This window comes from Microtus ochrogaster, chromosome 8 (genome assembly GCF_000317375.1).
Source record: "Microtus ochrogaster isolate Prairie Vole_2 chromosome 8, MicOch1.0, whole genome shotgun sequence".
In the NCBI taxonomy this organism is placed as follows: Eukaryota; Metazoa; Chordata; class Mammalia; order Rodentia; family Cricetidae; genus Microtus; species Microtus ochrogaster.
In genome coordinates, this window is record NC_022015.1 from 36,590,051 (window position 1) to 36,609,970 (window position 19,920).

The following is a 19,920-nucleotide window of genomic DNA, read 5'->3' on the forward strand; positions in this document are numbered from 1 at the left end:
TGGGCTGTCATTGAGGTGACCCCTCTGTGAGCATGAGCTGTCATCGAGGTGACCCCTCTGTGAGCATGGGCTGTCATCGAGGTGACCCCTCTGTGAGCATGAGCTATCATCGAGGTGACCCCTCTGTGAGCATGAGCTGTCATCAAGGTGACCACTCTGTGTGAGTATGAGCTGTCATCGAGGTGATCACTCTATGAATATGAGCTGTCATCGAGGTGACCTTTCTGTGTGAACATGGGCTGTCATTGAGGTGACTGATGTTTTGTTATTAATTAAGTTTGTCTTTGGCAATTTCATACATGTGCATAATACATTCTGGTTGTTCTTGCCCAACCCTCCCATGCCTCGCCTCCTTCCACTACTGTTCTCTGCTGCTCTCTTTCCCAGATTCCCATCTTCCGTTTTGTTTCTGTTCCTGTGGGTTTGGACAGGTCTCCTGTGTGTGTTTGGTACTGGATCTCTCCACTCTAGTCGGCAGGCTCAGCAGCTGGTGTACAAGCAAAGGCAATGGCGCCTGACCCAGGGTCACCTGGGCCTCCCTGTGCTCCTAGCCCACTACCTCCACTCTGGGTGTTTTACACACGGTGGTCTGGAAACTGTTTATGGAAAAAGCTGCAATAATACAGAACTTACTTGGTTTCCTACATTGCTGCCCTGCATTTGAAAATAGGTGTTTTTTTAATCTATTTCAGTTTATTGGTCATATCAGGTGGGAGGCTACAACCAGTACACTGACTCCATCTGGTGGAGGAGGGGACCCCTCCCCAACTCTTGTCTGACCCAACCCCCAGGCTTCTCTGCCCCATCTCTCTTCTTTCCTCTGCCCCTCCCCTTTCCTCTTCCTCTGTCCACATTCAGTCTGAGCTGTGCTGAGAAGTCAGCCGAGACTCACAGAGAAGCAGGAAGCACCAGGCCCCTGTCCTCCCTAGATGACAGCTGTCTCCTGCATGTCCAGACTCTCAGTTCATCCTAGGGTTGAAAAGTCACAGGCAGTCTGATATGGGACTGAGTCCATGATCAAAAAGAGGGAAATCTTGAGCCTAGGACTTACATTAGATAAGGCTTTGTGACCTGAACTAACAGGGTGGGATCTGGGAGTGGATAGACACTAGGACGATTGTGCCTCCCTGAAGAGCTCAGCAAGTGAGGGGTTTATGGGGCAAAGACGTAGGGTTAGGAATTTCAAAACTGTTCTGTGCTAAGAGCAGCGCGCCAGGCACCAGCGGTCGCTGCCTTTTCTCTATGCTGACTGCAAGGCTGGTTCCGCTCTTACTCCAGACTCCCGGGAACTCTTACTGAGAAGGGAAAGCTCATTGCTATTCCCAGCACCCACCTCTGCCCTCTGGGACCTCACGCCCTGCTTCAGTGGCTTTTAGGCCATGCCCTTGTATCCTGGTAGTCAGCTACCAGGTTCACGTGCCCATCTCAAATGTTCCTTCATTGGCCCTGCAAAGTCCACAGAGCTGGACCAGCTGCCCAGGAAGGACCATGGGGCCCCAGGTCTTGTTCCTGATCCCAGGAGGTACCGTGGGAAGTTCAGAGCACAGGGGCATTCACTGTTTCCTTGGGGTTCCAGGGTCCCTCCAGCGCTGGTGCCTGTGTTTGTGGCCCCAAGCCTGTTTCTCTCGCCTTTTCCGGGCTGCAGATTGATGAGAGGGGGCTTCCCGGCTAATCTAAGTGGCTGTGGTGATTGGTGCTGACTGCTTCTCGCTCTGGGGAGAGGGCAGGTAGGTGAGGTAAGCATGGACACAACAAGAAATGAGGAAACAGTGTCTCAGGCGCTGCTGCCTGAGGAGGGTCCTTGAGCTTTATCTCCTGGGGCTACCAAACCAGATTAGTGGCCTAAAGCTATGTACACCACTGTTCTTGTAGTTCAGTAGGTGAGAGATTGGGAAAAGTCAGAGTCAGGGGCAGGCTTGGGCTCTTCAAAGACCCTGGGGATGGCCCGTCCTCAAAAGCCCCCAGGGAATAGAGAATCCTCCTTGCTGCTTCTCCCAGCTTCAGAAGTGGCTTGTGGTCACACCTCTCTACCCTCATCTTGTCACTGTCTGGCTATCTTACTTGGTTTTCACATTCAGACCATAGTTGCTCATGGAGGGAAGTTGGGACAGGAATTCAAACTGGGACCTGGAGGCAGGAGCTAAAGCAGGGGTCATAGAGGGACACTGTTTAGTGGCTTGCTCCTCCTGGCTTGCTCAGCCTGCTTCCTTATACCACCCAGGACTACCTGCCCAGGGATGGCACTGCCCACAGTAGAGTGGGCCCTCCCCTCCCCCATCCATCACCAATCAAGAAAAAGCCCCCCAGATTTACCTACAGGCCAATCTGATGATGGAGATCGTTTCTCAGTTGAGAGCCTCTCTAGATTGTGTCAAGTTGGTAAGAACCAGCATGCCTCCTGTACCATGGTTAAGTCAGGGTCTTTTTGTTGTTTCCAGTATGTGCTCCAGGATAGCTGACCTACCAGCTTCCAAGGATTCTCTATCTCACTATAATCACTGGGATTACTGGTATGTGTTGCCAGGCCTAGCTTTATGTGGGTTCTGGGGGTTTGAACTTAGTTTCTCATACTTGCGTGGCAAATACTTTACCAACAGTCACCATCTTCATTTTGAAATGAGTGGTTGAGTCTGTGGGTATGAGTCCTGGGATGTGGAGGGGACTCAGGTTGGCTTGTGCCTTCCATGAGACTCTGCTGCTCTTACCTCCCTCACAGCTGTTGGCTACAGGCGCATTTCCAGGCTCTTTAGGGCAGTATCCATAGGCTGCCTAGACAGACCTTCACCTTATGTTTAAGGACATAGGGAGAGGATGACATGAGCCTCCAATGGCCACGTCCTTCATGAGGGTGTTGAGTCCCTAGAAGTTCTTCTGTTACTTGGTTCTCAGTAGGAACCTCCTCTCAGGGAAGAGCAGATCTCATGAAAATTGCTTGCAGGTACATATTCATCCATACATAGAGGTGGAGGAGGCAGGAGAGCTGTCATCCACCTGCAGAGAAGGTCAGAAGGTCAATGGCTCCTGTGATTGCTAATGCTGACTGTCAATGTGACAGGATCTAGGATCACCACGGAGACAGCTCTAGGAGAGATGGTGAGGGATTGTCTAACTGAGGTTAATTGAGGAGGGAAGACCCGTTCTGATGATGGGGTGGCCGCCATCCATGGGCTGCTGCTCAGGGTGAATAAAGAGGAGAGACCTATCTGAATGCAAACATTCATCTCTCTGTGCTTCCTGACAGTGGATGGAGTGTGAGTAGCTACCTCATGTTCTTGCTGCAATGCCTTCCCCACCGTGATGGGCTGTATCTCCTTCAACTAGGAACCCAAATAAGCCCTTTCTTCCTTATGTGGCTTTTGTTGGGGTATTCTGCCGTAGCTATGAGAGAGTAACACAGCTCCTGGCCGTGGGCTTATAAATGCTCCATGAATGTGGGTTAGGCTGGTCCCCAGCAGTGGTTGGATGGGTTTATGAAGGCCACGTCATGCTTTGGCTCATGAGAAAATGATGACAGTGGAAGTGATGTCCCCAGCTCCTGCTTCTCTCTCCCGTAGGCCTTTGGAAGGTGAGTGAGACCCGCATTCCAAGGCAGGATGGGCAGGGGCTCAGGTGGGGCTGAGAACCTAGAGCAGACAGTACAGGGGCCTTTGAGAGGAGAGCTATCTGGGCGGGAGTGTGACTGTCATCTAACCGGGCTTCACAGGGAGAAGCCAGCAGGCTCAGGCTTGGGGCTTGGCTTTGACCCCCCTCTTTAGGCTGTGGGCACCGAAGATGAAGGTTGCTGAGTACAGAGGCCACTGGGCTGGGTCACATCCTGGAACCTGATACCAAGGACCCAGCACATGGATGACCTGCAGCTCGAGGGTTTTAAATATTCCAGACATATTCTCTGAAGAAAACTAAAACATTGGCATTCAGATTGCAGAGGACCCTGGTTCCCACCACTGTCTGAATTACAGGAATCAACCAAACCCAGCCGGGCATAAATACTGTCATCAAGCGTTGATGACGGCAGGCTGGACAGCCACAGCCCCACGTAAGGCACAACAGGGCTGTCCCCAGGTTGTTCTGAGTTTGGCAGTCTGAGCTCTTTCTTAGCACTGCAGGCTTTCTCCAGTCTTGACCAGAGTTGGTGTCCCTCAGAGGGTCACCCCACTTTATGCTAGGGCTGATACTGGCTTTTGGAGGCATTAAGAACTCTGCATAGAGCTGTGTGAGTCTGAACACTTGTTTAATGTTTTAAGTGTTTTGGTATCATGCATATTTCAGTCTTAAAATGCCAGTGCCATTTCTCTTCTCTGTCCTTTGAGGCTGGTGTGTGTGTGTGTGTGTGTGTGTGTGTGTGTGTGTGTGTGTGTATGAGTGTGGGGTCTAGACGTCTTTCACAGGGGTCACCTAAGACCATTGACAGCACAGATATTTATATTATATTTCATAACAGTAGCAAGATTACAGTTATGGAAATTAAAATAATTTTATGGCTTGGGTCACCACAACATCTGGAACTGTATTCAAGGGTCATAGTACTAGGAAGGTTGAGAACCACTGCTCTAGATCAACTGACCAGCCCCCACCCCAGGGATCCCCTCATCTCTATCCCCCGCCCCAGGGCTAGGATCACAGGTACATGTCATCGTGCCCAGTTTTTATGTGGGTGCTGGGAATCTGAACTGAGATCCTTACGCTTGTTTGGCAGGCACGATACTGACTGAGGTGTCTCTCCAGCTCATAGCTCTGCAAGTCTTGTTTACCTGGGACTAGAACTTGGGGACCTTACTCAACTCTGAGCACTGTGGTTTAGAAGGTACATCAGCCTCAGGCCCCAGAGGCAGTGACTATAGTGTGAAGATGATTGTAGTCGAGGTCCCATGGGTGACCCTTCTGCTTGGGGTCTCAGCTAATGAGTCACACTGTACTGGTCTAGCACCTGGGCCCAGACTAGAGCCCAGCAAGGCCGCCTTTTCCTCTGTTGTAGCCAAGGTCCCCAGTTAATGTCATTATACTTTAACCAGACCCGATGCTTCAGAAATGCGGCTGGGGTGCTTGCTGTTCCTATGATGGTTGGTCCAAGTGCTCAAGCACAAGTCTGTGGGTACATTTCATACCCTAACCACGAATGGTGCCCTTAGTGACTCCTGGTGTTGTAGGGCTGGGTAGGCGTTTCTCTCTGTCATTTGCTGGCAGTGTGAGGGAACCAATTGCCTTTTGTATGTTAATCTCCTACCTGGCTAACATCATGACTTTTTTTTTCTTTTTTGCTAGTTCAGTTTATCTTTAGATTCTCTTGGGCTTTCAATGCAGAGTAGGTAATTATCTGGAAATAATGATTACTTCCTTTACTTTCAATCCGTGAGCAGGGTGTTCACTTTTCTGCCTATTTGCATTAGCTGGCGATGCCGTGCCCTAGAAGTTCTGTTCAAGTCAGGGGACTTATTACTCCCCAGCATTGATGAAATAAGGGATTGGTTATGATGGAGGGGTCCCTTGTTCCTTGGTGTCCATGGAAGACTGTCTGGTCTGGACTTCATATGCCTGCCGGATGCAGGGACTTGCTGGATGCAGGACTGAGAGCTTCAGACTGGGCAGCTCAGCAGGAGAACTCACGGCCTGTGGCTCTTTACGTCATTGATTCCATCTCGTCCATGAAGCCTTTGCTTTGCACCCCCTCCCAACCATGATGGCCGGCTCTGCAGAAATGTCAGGTGACGGTCCAGATGTGTGATGAAGAAGGCAAGACCCGAGTGCAAATTGTGGTGCCTGCACTCTTGGATTCTGTTGTACAGAAGCTAATGTGCAAGCCTGAACAAAAGCCGGGTGTCACAGGGTCTGTTTGCAGTAAGAGCCAGGGCGAAAGCTGGCTGGGGCCTGCGGGAACCACAGTTTGCAGACTTCATTATCTGGTGGGGGGAGAGGGTGATGCAGCTGTCTGAGGCTGCCCCGAAGCTGGCCAAGGAAGGATGGGAGCAACCACATGGGTTGCCCCATTACTGATATCAACCAGGAATGGCACTTGCTTCCAGGACAATGACAGCACTTTTTTACCAGCCTTCTTTCCAACTGACCTAGAATCTTCCTGAGAAGCCAGCTCTCCAGACCTTTTGTAGAACAAACCAGCCCAGCCTGGCGGATCTCTTAGGCAGTGGTGGTTAGTGGAACTAGTTTAATCTGGCAGCACGTGTTTTCTGACTTAAACCACAGAGTCTGATACGATGAAGATGTTGCAGGGCTGGAGACATGCCTCAGCAGCTACAGTGCCTGCTATGCAAGCTGAGGATCAGAGTTTCCCATTCCCAGGACCCATGTGAAAAGCTAAGCACAGTGACACACATCTGTAATGCCAGCGCTAAAAGGGGAGACACAGAAGGATCCCTGGAGCTTGCTGGCCATTCAGTTTAGCATTCTAATCAGTGAGCAGAGAGACCCTGCCTCAAAAAATAAGGTGGAGAGCTACGGAGGAAGATACCCATCATTGAGCCCTGGCCTCCACACCAATACCCACACATGGACACACATCCAACAACGCATGAACGCATGCATGAACATGTACACACACACACACACACACACACACACACACACACACACACAGCATTGTTGAGTGGTTATTATGCCCCCACCATCTCTTTCTCCTAAAGAGCCATTTCAGATTTCCTACCACCACTGTCATGTGAGGACAGTTCTGCCTTCAAAGATGCTGACTGCATCCAGGCAGCTTCCTTTCCTGTTGAGCAGGTTGTCCGTGGACTCCAGGGACGGGTTCGGGTAACATTGGAAGAGGCCATCTTAGCCGTTCTCTGAGAAGCTTCCTTGCAAAGCACTGAGGTGGATTTGTTTATAGGGGGACCCAGACATGCATACTCATTCCAGGTGGGTCTCCCAAACCCACGTGACCTGAGAACGGCTAGAGAACATGTGCATGAGTTAGAGGCAGTTTTCTAGCACAGGGTGGCCATGCAGCTTGAGAAGGCACTGAAACCAGCAGCTCGGTCACTGGGGGAGAGATGCAGGCCGAAGGGTAGGGCATCAGAGAAGGGGACACTCAGGACCTTTTACTTTGGTTCACGCAACAGCACACATGAGGACAGACTTGGAGGGGTCTGTGTCTTAGAAAGCATTTAGGAAAATTCCCAGTGAACCAAGGCAATCTGTCCCTGAATGCGCAAGGCACCCTCTCGCCGAGCATTTCATCAGTGTTTTGGCTGTGACATTGTGGGGGTACCAATCCAGAGCACCTTGGACAAGTGGACAGGAAGTGTAGACAACAGGAATCCACTGTCTCCCATCCTGGAGGATGAAAGTGAGAGACTGAGGGGTTACAGGTCTGGCTTCTGCTGAGCCTCTCTCCTTTTCTTGCTAATAGAGTTTTCTAGCTGCCCCTCACATGCCCCTCACATGGTAATCCCTCCGCATTCCTTCCCCCCCCTCCCGGGTACGTGAATGTGTTCACACTATGGCGCCTGTAAAGACCCTGTGACATGGGATTTAGAATCACCTTAAAAATACACATCTGGGCTTGTCTGTGAGGGGGTTCCGAGATTAGGTTTATTGAGATGGGAAGACCTGGTGTGTGGGTGGCAGCATTCCTAGCCTGGAATTCTACAATGTATAAAAAGAAAAGAACAACCAACCCTTCACCTCTCTGCTTTGGAGGGTGGATACAGTGTAGCCAGCTGCCTCATATTCCTGCTGCCTCTGTGCCTTCCTCACCATGATGGACTGTGCACCCCCTCAAACTGTGAGCCAGAGTAAACCCTTATTTCTCTGAGTTGCTTTTATCAGGTGTTTGTAACGGTAGCAAGAGAAGGAAATCAACATGACTGAAGTAGGTCTGATTTACCATATTTGATTTCCTTCACTTCCTTGTAGTGCTCAGGGAAGAAGCCAGGCAGGCACTCTGCTACTGAGCTCTGTCCAGAGCCTCTTAACCACTCTTTGAAAGCTTTCTATCTGAGTCATGTGACCAGGGCCAGGGAGCAGGATTCCCACACGAATCTGGGGAAGCACACAGTTCAGCTTACTCCACAGATGTCTGGACATCAGCTTGTGGACCTCCTACGTTTTTGGAGTTGGTCTCCAAAACTTTCAGCTGTTGCCTGGAGGTTTTTGTCTGTGTCTTCCAGGAAGATCAGCCTTCACGTAGTTTGGCTGATCTCCTACGAGTGAGCAAGTAGGAGAGTGTACTTGCTCGTGCAGCAGGGGCATTTAGACAGCAGCGCAGATGCCTCTCTAGAATCTTGCACAGTGGGGACACATCCTGTGTTGGCTATTTTTGCCTTTGCTGTGACCCAATGCCCGACAAGAAGCATTTTAGTGAAGGAAGAAGGGTTTGCGTAGGTTTGCATCTTAGCAGGGCAGGCATGTCAGCAGGAGCAGGAGGCAGCTGGTCACATGACTTTTGCAGTCTAGAACCCAAGCTCACAGGATGGCATTGCCCACAGTTAGGGTGTGTATTCCTACCTCAAAACACCTAATCTAGGAAGTTTACAAACTCACCCAGAAGTTTATCTCCATGGTGATTCTAAGTCCCATTGAGTTGTTACTCAAGATGGGTTATCACACAGCCATAATATGGGCGGGTTTCATTCATCTGCATCCGTGGTGCTCTGGTTGGGTAGCTGGAGCAGGCTGCTTCTCTGGAGAATTCGAGGGATAATGGGGTAGAGTGGTATAGCTTTTCAACAAGGCTCTCTTGAGAAGCTGATGGCTGATGCAATCTGGCCCCTGTGTGACTGACCCCTGACTTCTCTGATGGGTTCAGTCCCCAGGGGTCTAGTGCTCTTTTTGGCAAATTTGTTTTTTGTTCTCCAGGTTTCCTAAGAGGCTGCCCTTTATCCTGTAATGTGACCTTGACCTAGGTTTAAACACCTAAACCAGAGGGTAGCTTGGGAAGGGAAGGTCTCCCTGTTTTAAGGACCAACAAGTTTTATACATTTAAATCACACAATAAGCCACACAAGTAAAATCTCTTGCCCTGTGGCTTTGATATTCCCTCTGGAAGGAGACCGCTCTGTGCATTTTAAACTGGAAATTGATCTGTGAACCTCTAAGATTTATGAATTGATCCCCAAAGGCTTTGTAGCCATCGCCTGGACAGTTTTGTCTGTATCTTCCATTGCAGCTTGGCTTTAAATGCCCCGTGAATAATAATACATGAATGAGTGGGAAACTGTATGTGCCTGCCATTCAGGGACTTAGGTGACAAATAAGCCAGTTTAGGTTTTAGATGTTTCTGGACACGCGTAGCAAAATGCATCATCTTTGTGGAAATTGCTTCTTGGCGGTGGCTTTTCTTCTCTCTTTATTAATAGCTGCCCAGCAGGGCTGATGCAAGAGGCCGGCACTGAGTGTTGACCCTACTGACCTGGGAGCTTACATCTCTGTATTTACTCTGGAGAAAAACGATTGTGCTAAAAGCAATTGCTCAGGGTGGCACAAAACCACCCTTTCTCTGCCTTGCCTTGCCTGCTTTCTGTTTCTGAACAACCTTTTACAGTCTGATCCTGAAGGGACGCAGGAACCAAAGACAGCCTCTGGTCGCCAGAATGAAGACAGACAAAATGCAAGGCAGCCTGTTCTGTTTGAGAGTGGGATAAAGGATGAGTGCATGCTTATGACGAGTGCGTGCTTGTGAGGAGTGCATGCTTAGTGTACGCATGTAAGCGTGCCCCGTGGAGCCCGTAGGGTGTTCACAGAGCAACTTCTGTTCCTGAAAACCTAAAAGTGAATGCGCTCAACCGCCCTCTGCCCTGCCTCGGAGTTAATCATTAATGTTTGCCCAGGCTCCTGTCCGGTGGCCATGTGTCTGCCCTTCCCACGGAGCCGTTCTTCACATTCCTATTGGGGTCATGACCCTCCAGGTCAGGTCTCTGGCTTTGGAATCTCAGGACCCTCCTGAAGAGAACCTGAGGTGGGGCTCAGCTGGTTCTTTCTCCAGCTAGCCCACTTCCAGACCCAGCCTCGGGCCTCTGTGGACCTATCAGGTGAAGCCCTTCTTAAGTACCTGCTTGCTTAGGGGTGTCTTTGTGAATGAGATGTTGCTGGTAGTGCTTTGGACTGGGGAGCCCTGCTTTATTATTCTCCTACAACATCCTCACTACCCTCTTTTATTATGGAAAGAAGACTTGGAGTTAAGCTCATCTCATAGTTCTGGCTTTTGTCCAGTCTTGCAGCCCTTGAGTGGTGCAGTTAGATGTGACCTGAAAGATGAGCATTTAAAACGGTACATTTCTAACATGGCTACTTGTCGCATTTCTGTCCAAATCTGATCTGAACCATATCCACTGGGTTGGGACACTGGGCTCTGTTCCCACTTGCTGGTTGTAGCTGGAGTTGACGCTCTACTGGGGCAGATTCAGGGCCATGGTCTGCCCATCTCTACCTCACTGCATTCCACTAGCTCCATAGCCTACCTCCTGTCTGGCATGTGTCCACTGAATGCTCACTGTATCCCATGTGGTGGATGGATGGTGGCAAATTAGGCACACGAAAGTACTCATGGACACGTGGGTTTATCAGGTAGCTGAAATGACACAGTCATTAAGTGAGCTTTTAAGAAAGCCAGTCAGAGGCCAGACTGGGCCTGATGAAGGAGGAAGTCAGGGTTGGGGTGGAGGAATGGCGATGGCCACAGGTGTTTGCTTCAAGCTCTTGGATGCAGTTAACCAGGAGTGGAATGCACTTTAGAGGGGCTTCCTGTGCCCCTGCCCCCAGGGTTGGACTTCTGGGGATGGGAACTTCTCATTTGCTCTCCAGGCTGGGACAGAGCTGACCAGGGCTGTGCAAGCTGCAGTGGGCTCTCACATCTGTTTCCCAGGGCTGACAGAGAGCTGTGCTGTATGCTGGGGCCAAGGACGAGTGCTCCCTTCAAGGGGAGCCAATGGAACACAGACCTTGCTCCTCAGCGTAAGCTTCTGCCTCTGACTGGTTCCTGGATGCCCAGGAACCCAGCTGCAGCCATTGCTCGTCAGCCACTTCTGTCTGTGCCTGGCCCAGCATATTTCTCTCTGGCCCTGAAAGCAGGGCAGCCTCAGGAGCTGGAACCACTGGGCCAAACTAACACCTGTCAGTACAAAAGGCTCCGTGAGATGGAACAGGAAGGGCCTGGCTTCCCCAGATATGTTATTTTTTTTTCTTCTTTTACTCAAACACAGGCTGTTTTAGAGATAGCTTGCTTACTTGCTCATCTTCGGAGAGGCCCCAGGTGTCTAGCCTAGCAGGTTGTGTGGCTGTGGTGGGGACCCTTGGTGGTAGAGGCTGAGCAGGTTGGCTGCATGGTGAACTAACCACTCAGCAGTGTAGCCCATGCAGGCTGGCAGAGCTGCAACAGGACCATTCTAACTTCAGCCTACCCTGGTGTGTGAGCATCTTTATCTCTTTCCTACAGGCTGTCAGCAGAGACCACCCTGGGTGCTGCCATTCCACCAGAGATCATTGATAGTAATGTATGCCATGGGACCAACAATCCCTTGTCCTATTGGTCCCAAGTGGCTGGGCCACCCTGTGCTATGTATGCCCCAATGTCAAGCCTGGAGTGTTGGGAAGCCCCTACAGCTCCTGGACCTGTCTGAGCTGGTACCACTTCTGCCTCTGCCATGGCTGTGTTCACCACTACCCACTGTCACCCTCTACTGCTGTTACCACTACTGAGGTTGTGGCCACTGCTGCTAGCACCACTGCCAAGATTTTGGCAGGCAGCAGATTATGCCAAGGGATGTCTTTGTAGTCAGTCCCCTCTGCCATCTCTTGACAGCACAGCACGAAGGAATCCAATGAGCATGAACATATCCCGTGCTGAGTGCAAGAGTAAGAATAAATTGCATATCTGCCAAGAGGTTATGCGTACAAGGCCAGCCATTAGACAACCGCTGAGTGAGTGCTTGCACTGTCCACCTCTTTGTGTATCTGAGCGTCGTCCTGCTGCTCATCAGAGAGCCAGTCTGGGAGACCTGTGCTGTATACTGCTCCCCTGTGCTCCAGCACAGGCTTCTGTAAAGTCTGTTTGCCCTTCCCCGGTTTGAAACAGAGCAGCAGAACCTATGGCTCAGCTGGAGACACTAAGAGCTGAAGCTGGAGGCACCAGGCAGGCCATCCTTGACCTTTTATGTTAACAAAAATTAGCAAAGATTTCCTCACTTACTTTATTTAATGCAGAAGGAGTCTGTCTGCATGTGTGTGCACCATGAGTGTGCCTGGTGCCCATGGAAGCCAGAAGAGGGCGCTGGGTCCCTGGAACTGGAGTAAGATGGTCATGAGCTACCCACGAGGATCCTGGAAACTGAAAGTGGGTCAGGGCTCTTCACCACTGAGACTCTCTCCAACCATTTATTGATCCTTCTACATACTGATAACAGCCTTCAAGCAGCAAACCCCACACCAGGGAGCGGCCCCATTCCCCCCAGGTCTCTGTGGGATGGTGAACTCTGTCGTCTTTCTGCTGCCCCAGTGTGGACATGCCTCTCTGACTCTGAGGAGAAGCTGATCTGTGTTCGTCTGCTCTGTGAAACTCCAACTGTTCTGAAGTTAGAGCACAAGGTCGCCTCAAGGTTAATGAGGACCCGTGACTCCAACCCGTGGCTGTCAGCCTGCAGGCATTGTTAGGCCACCGGAGAGCATTTAAAGTGCAGTAGCCTTGGTGAGGCAGTTCAATAAGAATTTCTGGCCTGGCCCTGCTGTGTTTGAAAAGACTGCACAGCCAGGAAGAGAGCATGAATAGTTTCTTCAGAACCATAGGCCTGGGTGGAAATCCTGACATAGCGTGTAATTATCTCACCAGCCCAGCACCCCTTAAACCCGTAAATCCAAAGCACTTTGATATCCAAGCCTTCCTGAACAGAAACATTAAGACATGAGTGTAAAATTCCTCTCCTGACCTCAGGGCATGGACTGTAGCTGAAACATGGGTGCACTTGGCTGTGGTGTGCAAAATCAGCACCAGGCGACACACGTGTGACACACAAATGAATTCAGGTTCAGACCTGAGTCCCACCCACAGGGCGTTTCATTACATATATGCAAATATTCTCAAACCCCCAAAAGTCTGGCATCCCTAGGGGCAAGGGATCTGTACATTGTGATCACATCAGGTCAGGTTTGAGTAGAGATCCTGGCTAACACTCACACAGGTGGTGAATGACAGGAGAGCTTGCCCAGCACTTAAGAGCAAGCTCTTCAGAGGACCGGAGTTCTGTCCCGGCAGCTTGCAGGGGATCCAATGTCCTCTTCTGGTCTCCATGGACACCTGCACTCATGTGGAATCTGTACTCTTGGGCCTGTACAGAAACACATAATAAAAATAAGTCCATAAAAGGATGGTGGATGAATAAACAAGTGAGTGCTAAAAGTTGCTTTGAAGCTGGAACCTAACCAAGATGCAGGGGATGCAGGGGTGGCCGAGCCGGTGCCTAACTGAGATGCAGGGGTAGCCGGGCCAGGCCCTTACCTAGATGCAGGGGTAGCCAGGCTGGAGCCTAACTGAGATGCAGGGGTAGCTGAGCCGGAGCCTAACCGAGATGCAGGGGTAGCCAGGCAGGCACCTTACCGAGATGCAAGGGTTGCCGGACCAGGGCCTTACTGAGATGCAAGGGTAGCCGGGTCCTTCAATCACCCACCTCGGGTGCCTTTCTGGATCCTTGGGTGGCTGAGAAGATTTTGGCAGGAATCGTGAACACTGTTCAGCTAGTTAATACAGTAAGACTAGTTTGCCTTGAGATAGGTAGATTAATTAATTTTGAGACATGATCTCACTATGTAGACCAGATTGCCTGAACCTCATAGAGATCCTTCTGCCTCCACTTCTCAAGTGCTGAGATTAAAAGCATGCAGCACCGTGAACTGGCCTGCCCTGAGATTTTAACTGAGTAGTGCACAGGGTGAAAGGGTGAACTCTTGGACTTTTACTTACAAACATTCCTGGCTGGTTGAGGGGGTTCACTGCTGAGGCTGGCCCTGTGGGTGGACTGGGCAAGACTGAGGCCCCAGAGGAAGCACTGTCAGGTCCATGGGGAACATCAGCTCCTGTCTCCGTGGGAAGATCCTACTGAAGAACCTTGTGAGGAGGAGTGTAATCAAGTGACCTGGGAGTTTTGAGGGTTGAGGAACCTGTGGGATTACTGGGCCCTGGGAAGCGCTGCCACTAGCTCCTATCCTTTGGTGTCCACAGGTCAGGGCTGCATCCCTGATGATAGGGAAAATGCCAGGTATCTGTGTTTTCATATGAACACTTTAGATTGGCAAGCATTTCTTTTCTTTCTTTCTTTTTTTAAACTAAATGTGTGTGTGTGTGTGTGTGTGTGTGTGTGTGTGTGTGTGTAGGTATGGTAGCTGACTTTAATTATCAACGTGATACAATCTAAAGTCACTTGGGAAGAGTCTCAAACTCCAGCCCAGGTCCAAGGTTAATGGGGCTAGCAAGTTGGTGCACGTACCCCAGGATGCATGACAGTGAGGGCAAGTGGCCTTGCTGTGTGCAGAAGTGATGAAGGGTGGGACTAGGAGCCCCTTGCAGTTTCTGTCTGAGCTACAGGGTAACTGCAGCCCAGCTGTTTGGAAGTGGCCAGGTGGACTAGGACTGGGCCTGGGGTAGCTGTAGCCTGAGGCCTTGAAGAAGGCTGACATTGTGGTGTGTCGACAAGGAGACAACCATGTTTGGAAATTATCCAAAACTCACTGTCAGCTGAGGGCCCAGAGAATGAGAAAGGGGCCTGGGTACCCCTCAACCCTTCAGGTGTAGTCTGGGCACACAGTGTGGTATTTGAATCCCTATGGAGAAGGCAGAGCAGTGGTCGTGTTAGATGAGCTGGTTCTCCTGGAGTACCCCGACTCAGGAGCACTGGCTGGGTGCCCATGCTGATACCCACTGTATCCCTGTGAGTGATGCTGCTGTGTGCCAATATGTTACGAGGCCAGAAGATGACCTGGCTTTGTACATGGTGGCCCTGGCACATGTGATGGGCAGAAGGTGCACCTGGTGGAGCCTGTTGCTGCCTCCCCCCTGTAAGGACAGGTAGTGCATCACTGGAGTGTGGGGACAGACATGAAGAAGCACTGTGGACAGTGGCATCCCCCAGTGTGAATGACCGACAGTGGATTTACCGTGCATTATGAAGAACCTAGTTAGGTATCTGTTGCTCACCCTCCCTCCTCTCTCCCCTTCTTCCGTTCAGTCACTCATCCTTCTACCTACTCACTTGCCCCAGCCATCCATATATTCATCCATGCACAAACAGTCCTCCTACCCACTCACCTATCCACCTATCCTTTACCATCCATCCTCACACCATCCATCCATCCGTCCATCCTCACATCTGTCTATCCAGCTGTCCATTCACTCGCTCAGTCATTAACGCAGACATCTCATCCGTATTTACCTCTCCTCCGTGCATGCGCAGACTCGGGCAGCTGTTCGTGTCTCATCCATCCATCTCCTGCTCCACCTGCCTCCCCACATATCCCTCCATCTGTCATCTATTGATCGCTCTCCTTCCTTCCTCCTCCCTCCTTCTAGAGGGAGGAAAACCCCTTTACTGCTATTCTCGGTTCTCTGCTTTGTGCCTCTGTGATCCACAGAAGAAAAGGCTGTTGACACAGCAGCCTACACTTCCCCGTCCTGGGCTAAGCCTCTATGGAGAGTGACTCAAAGGCTTGTTTAAAGCACCGGCTTTGGGGTAGCATCTGTGCAGAAGAACAACGGAGATGAGAGAAGGGACTTGATGTCAGGTGACAGTCTGTGGGACAGCCCGCACAGGGAGAGGAGTGCTGGAGAGAGGCTGCTCGGAGCAGCCTGTAATGTGGGCCCCCTGGGCTCTCTGTCTTCTAGATGATGAGTATCAAAGTTGTTTGTAGAAGTGGACCTTTGTCCTCCCTGGTAACTACAACACACAGAAGATGCTTGTGTGTTCAGCCTTTCCAGAGGTTGACACTTGTCCCATTCAGCTGGGCCCTTCCGCCAAGCACATAGCCCTGTGGAGCTGGCCATTCCTAACTCTGCCCTTCTGAGCGGTGTCTTCTGAGATGCCAGACTTCCTTACCATTGATGCCTCCCTGGCACGATGTCCTGTGAATCTGCTCACCTGTCTGTAGGACTGTCCTGTGTCTTTCCAGCCACAGGCATAAGAGGTTGTGTGGCTCTTTCCCCTATGCCGGGAGTCATGTTTGGGGTCATCCATGCAAAGCTCAGGTTTCATTTGTTCCCAACTGTAGAACCCGTGGCCAGAGGGCACCACAGCTTGACCAGGCAGTGTCTGAGTGATGAGGGTGATCATGTATTCCCACTGGCCCAGGGCATCCAGCTCCATGACCTTCACCTTCTTGACAGAGTTTCCATACAGGTGGAGCTGCTGGTATGATGTGGCACATTCCCTGGCAGGTCTCAGAACTTCCCCCAATTTAGGCATTTATCCTAGGGATGGGGCAGTGTCATCTCTGTAGCCACCAAATACAGGATGGCTTTTCTGGGTCCTGGCATTTTGCTTTTATTTCCTGATCTTGTAGCCCAGGCTGACCTCAAACACATTATGCTGAGGTTGACTTTGAACTCAGAACCCTCTTGTCTCCACCTCCTAAATGCTAGCATTATAGCTTTTTGCTGCCACACCTGGCCATGTTGGTCTTCCTGGTGCTCGCTTCCGGCCCTGCTCTGAGGTAGCTGTCTACAGCCTGACTGGGCTTTTGCATTGGAGCTGTCTCTGCGCTGGCTCTAAGGAAGGGGCTCCCCCAGCTTCTGCCTTGGGGACCCCTGACTCTCCTGGTTCCAGCCTGCTCAAGACTTGGGTCTCTGTTCTGCTCTTGGACCTGGCAATGATCTTTCTGAGTCTATCTTCATCTTTTTGTGCTATTTTTACTCTGTGCTGCTAGCCACTCTGTGTTTGAAGTAGGGGGTTATTACAACATGACTTGCCGCCTTCTGACCCTGTGCCTGCATTCCTTCCCCTCCTGCTGCCACCCTGGCCTCAAAGAAAAACCAGCGGTAGCTGTTCCTCCTATGTGGGCAGCTTCAATCTACCACTGCTGCCATCCGGTAAATTCCCGTAGTCGTGGCCGCTGCTGCAGCCAGCTGGGACTCCTTCAGAGCAGCTTCAGCACAGTGTGAGGGACCTCCCTGGTTCTGGTCCTGACTGATACTTCTGCCCAGGCCCAGGGGAAGAGGAGAGAGGTGCCCAGTTCTTTCCACTTTTAGGGATCTGACATACAGGCACATGGGTGCCATGGACTGGTGATGCCATGGACTGGCGATCACATTGGCAGACCCAGGAACTAGTCTCAGTGGGCCCCTGGGTCCTCTCAGTATTCATATTGATTTATTCTCCTGTCTCTTTCCTTCGCAGAGATCCAGGCACCATGCCACGCAGCCCCACATCCAGTGAGGACGAGATGGCCCAGAGCTTCTCCGACTATTCCATGGGCTCAGAGTCAGATAGTTCCAAAGATGAGACCATCTATGACACGATCCGGGCCACCACAGAGAAACCAAGCGGCCCTAAGATGGAGGAGATCCAGGACAACACCTTGGTGATTCGAGTACTCATCCAGGATCTGCAGCAGACGGTGAGTCCCTGTGGGCAGCAGCATGTGCGTCCACGCTCTGCTTGGATGTCTGTGTCTAGTGGCTTGAGTGGTGACTGTGGGGGCCTATGGTCCACCCTAGGCCTACGAGCTGGTGTTCTAGATCCATGTTCCTGTGTAGCTCTAAGATGTTTCTCATCCTTAGCCCCCCTTCTTCCTTCCCTCTGCAGCCCACAATATTCACTGAGCCCTCTCCATTCCTCCTGCATTCATTATAGAAACCTTGTTGCAGAGAAATTTATAAAGAAAAGAGGTTTAGGTGGGCTCCTTGGTTCTAGAGGGCCAAGCTCAAAGGCTATCCGGGGTGGTGGTCTTCTTTTTAGCAGAGTCCCAGGGTGAGCCAGGATGCCATCAGCAAAAAGTGGGGGATTGTATACATGCTTATGTCCACTGTATCTCCCTGTTCTCCTGTATTTACCGGGATTTGAGAACTGGATCCCCCTGACTTGACTTCATTTCATTCTCCGCCCTCCCCAAAGTCCCTCTTCCAAACATCATCATTAAGTTTAGTTCCCATACTTTTCATTCTTCTCGACAGAGATTAGATTTGAAACTGGGAACCCTAGGGGGTAACCAAGCCATGCCCAGGCTATACCGTAAGCGCCTTCTGCTAGGTCAAGCCTCCAAGCCCCAGGCCTCAGAGCTAATGGTCCACGGGAGCCATTTCTAGTCTTACAGATGAAGCACAGTGGTGAGTGTATCGACCAGCAGGCACGGTAGCCTGCTGCCTCCTGTCAGCTGCTCTCCCCTTCCTGGAGGTGGGGAGTCTGGTCTGAGTGGATCTCATTTCCCCACACTACTCCAGCCACTACCTGCTTGTTCCTCAGTCCTGGGCCCAGCATCATTTCCTGGGATGTCCCAAAAGTCCTCAGGCCACACTGATCACCCTGCTCTGTCACTGGGGATGGACTTGCTCCCCTTGGATGTCAGCTTCTGCTGCTTGGGTTGGGGAGAGGAGGCAAGCTGGATGTGATAGATGGCCATGGATGTTATGTTTATATGTGACTTCCCAGGAGGTTCCTGGGCCTGGTGTTTTCTCATTTTTCTCTGCCTTTCTCCTTCTTGTTCTTCAACTCCTTGGGGCTTTTCTGATGAAACTGGAAGCTCACAGCAGAGATAAGCTCCAGTTCCCATGAGGGGTGGGATCTTAATTGTTGGTGCTTTGCTGGTCTGGATGAACAGGCTCTGGCTCTACCTGGGGCATCACACGGGTCATGCTAGGGCCTTTGGAGAATCTGCTCCATGTCTGGGTGTCTGTGACAAGAGGGGATGTCAGTTAATGACAGGGCCAGGAGAGGCAGCGAGGAATGCGCTCTGGGCTGACAGGATGAAGGAAGTGAAGCGGGGTAGTGGGGTGACAGGGTGGGAGGTGGGGTGTGGCCATGGGGGTGGTGGGATGACGGAGGTGGGGGATTGAGTGGTGGGGTAGTGGGGTGAATCAGATGGGAGTGGGTTATTGGGGGATGGGGTAGAGAGGTAAATGGGGATGGGAGTGGAGCAGTCGAGTGGGAGATAAGGGAGGTGGGGGATAGGGTGGTGGGTGGCAGGGTGAGGCAGGTGAGGTGGGGGTAGCATCTCTCTAAGCTGCCGTTACCCAGCTCCTGAAGACAGGCTGTAGGGAGGGCTGCGTGGGTGCAGATCACACACACACACAATTCATTAATGAATATCTCTGACATTATCCGTTTGAATTTAAGTGGAGAAAAGCCAGTGAGGAAACAATGAACATTCATCTTTTTTGTTGTTGCTGCTCCAAGAAAGATGGTGTCTAAGGACATCTAAAGGGAAGCATTATTAAACCCATGAAGAGGGATAGATCTTCTGTTTCCCCTTAGAGTTTTTCTCTCTGGCTGTGCTTTTCCTGGGCCTCTTCTGGATTGCTAAACTGAGTTTGCACTCCAATTCCCATGCTCTTGAACAGCGCCCCCTTCTGCTTCTATCAGGAAGAGGAGATGGGAGGTTCTCATCCAGGCAGACACTTGGGGATTCAGGCTCCTTTTCTTGGTAGCCAGGCTTTTCATAGGGCCTGGAGTCCTCCACATCCCCCTCCATATCTGTCTTGAAGGTGAGGGATGGAGAAGGTTAACTGGCGAGTGTCCCACTTCCCTGCCTTCCCAGCTTCCTTAGGAGGGTCACTTATTTGCAGACTGGGTCCTGGAAGGTTTGGTGAGCAGTACTAGCTATTCATAATTCCCTCCCTCCTCCCCTACCCGATGCCTTGTCTGTCTTCCCTCTTCTTCTGTAAGGGCTCTGCTTGTAGATTTTGCATACCTTACTTAACACTCAGCCTAGCCTACACCCAAGTACCCCCAAGTCATCCTCACTCTGTTCCCACCTTAATACTCTAGGAAAGGCCAGAAG

At 51.1% G+C, this 19,920-nt stretch overlaps 1 protein-coding gene across 1 annotated transcript in view; it reads left to right on the plus strand.

Annotated features, from left to right (window-relative positions):
• Positions 1-19,920, plus strand: part of Shank2 (SH3 and multiple ankyrin repeat domains 2) — a 445,228-nt gene that overhangs the window by 35,027 nt on the left and 390,281 nt on the right. The window contains exon 3 of the mRNA XM_005351593.3: positions 17,322-17,541. Within this exon, the coding sequence (XP_005351650.1) occupies positions 17,335-17,541 (207 nt within the window). The 5' untranslated portion in view covers positions 17,322-17,334. The remainder of the gene's footprint in view (positions 1-17,321; positions 17,542-19,920) is intronic.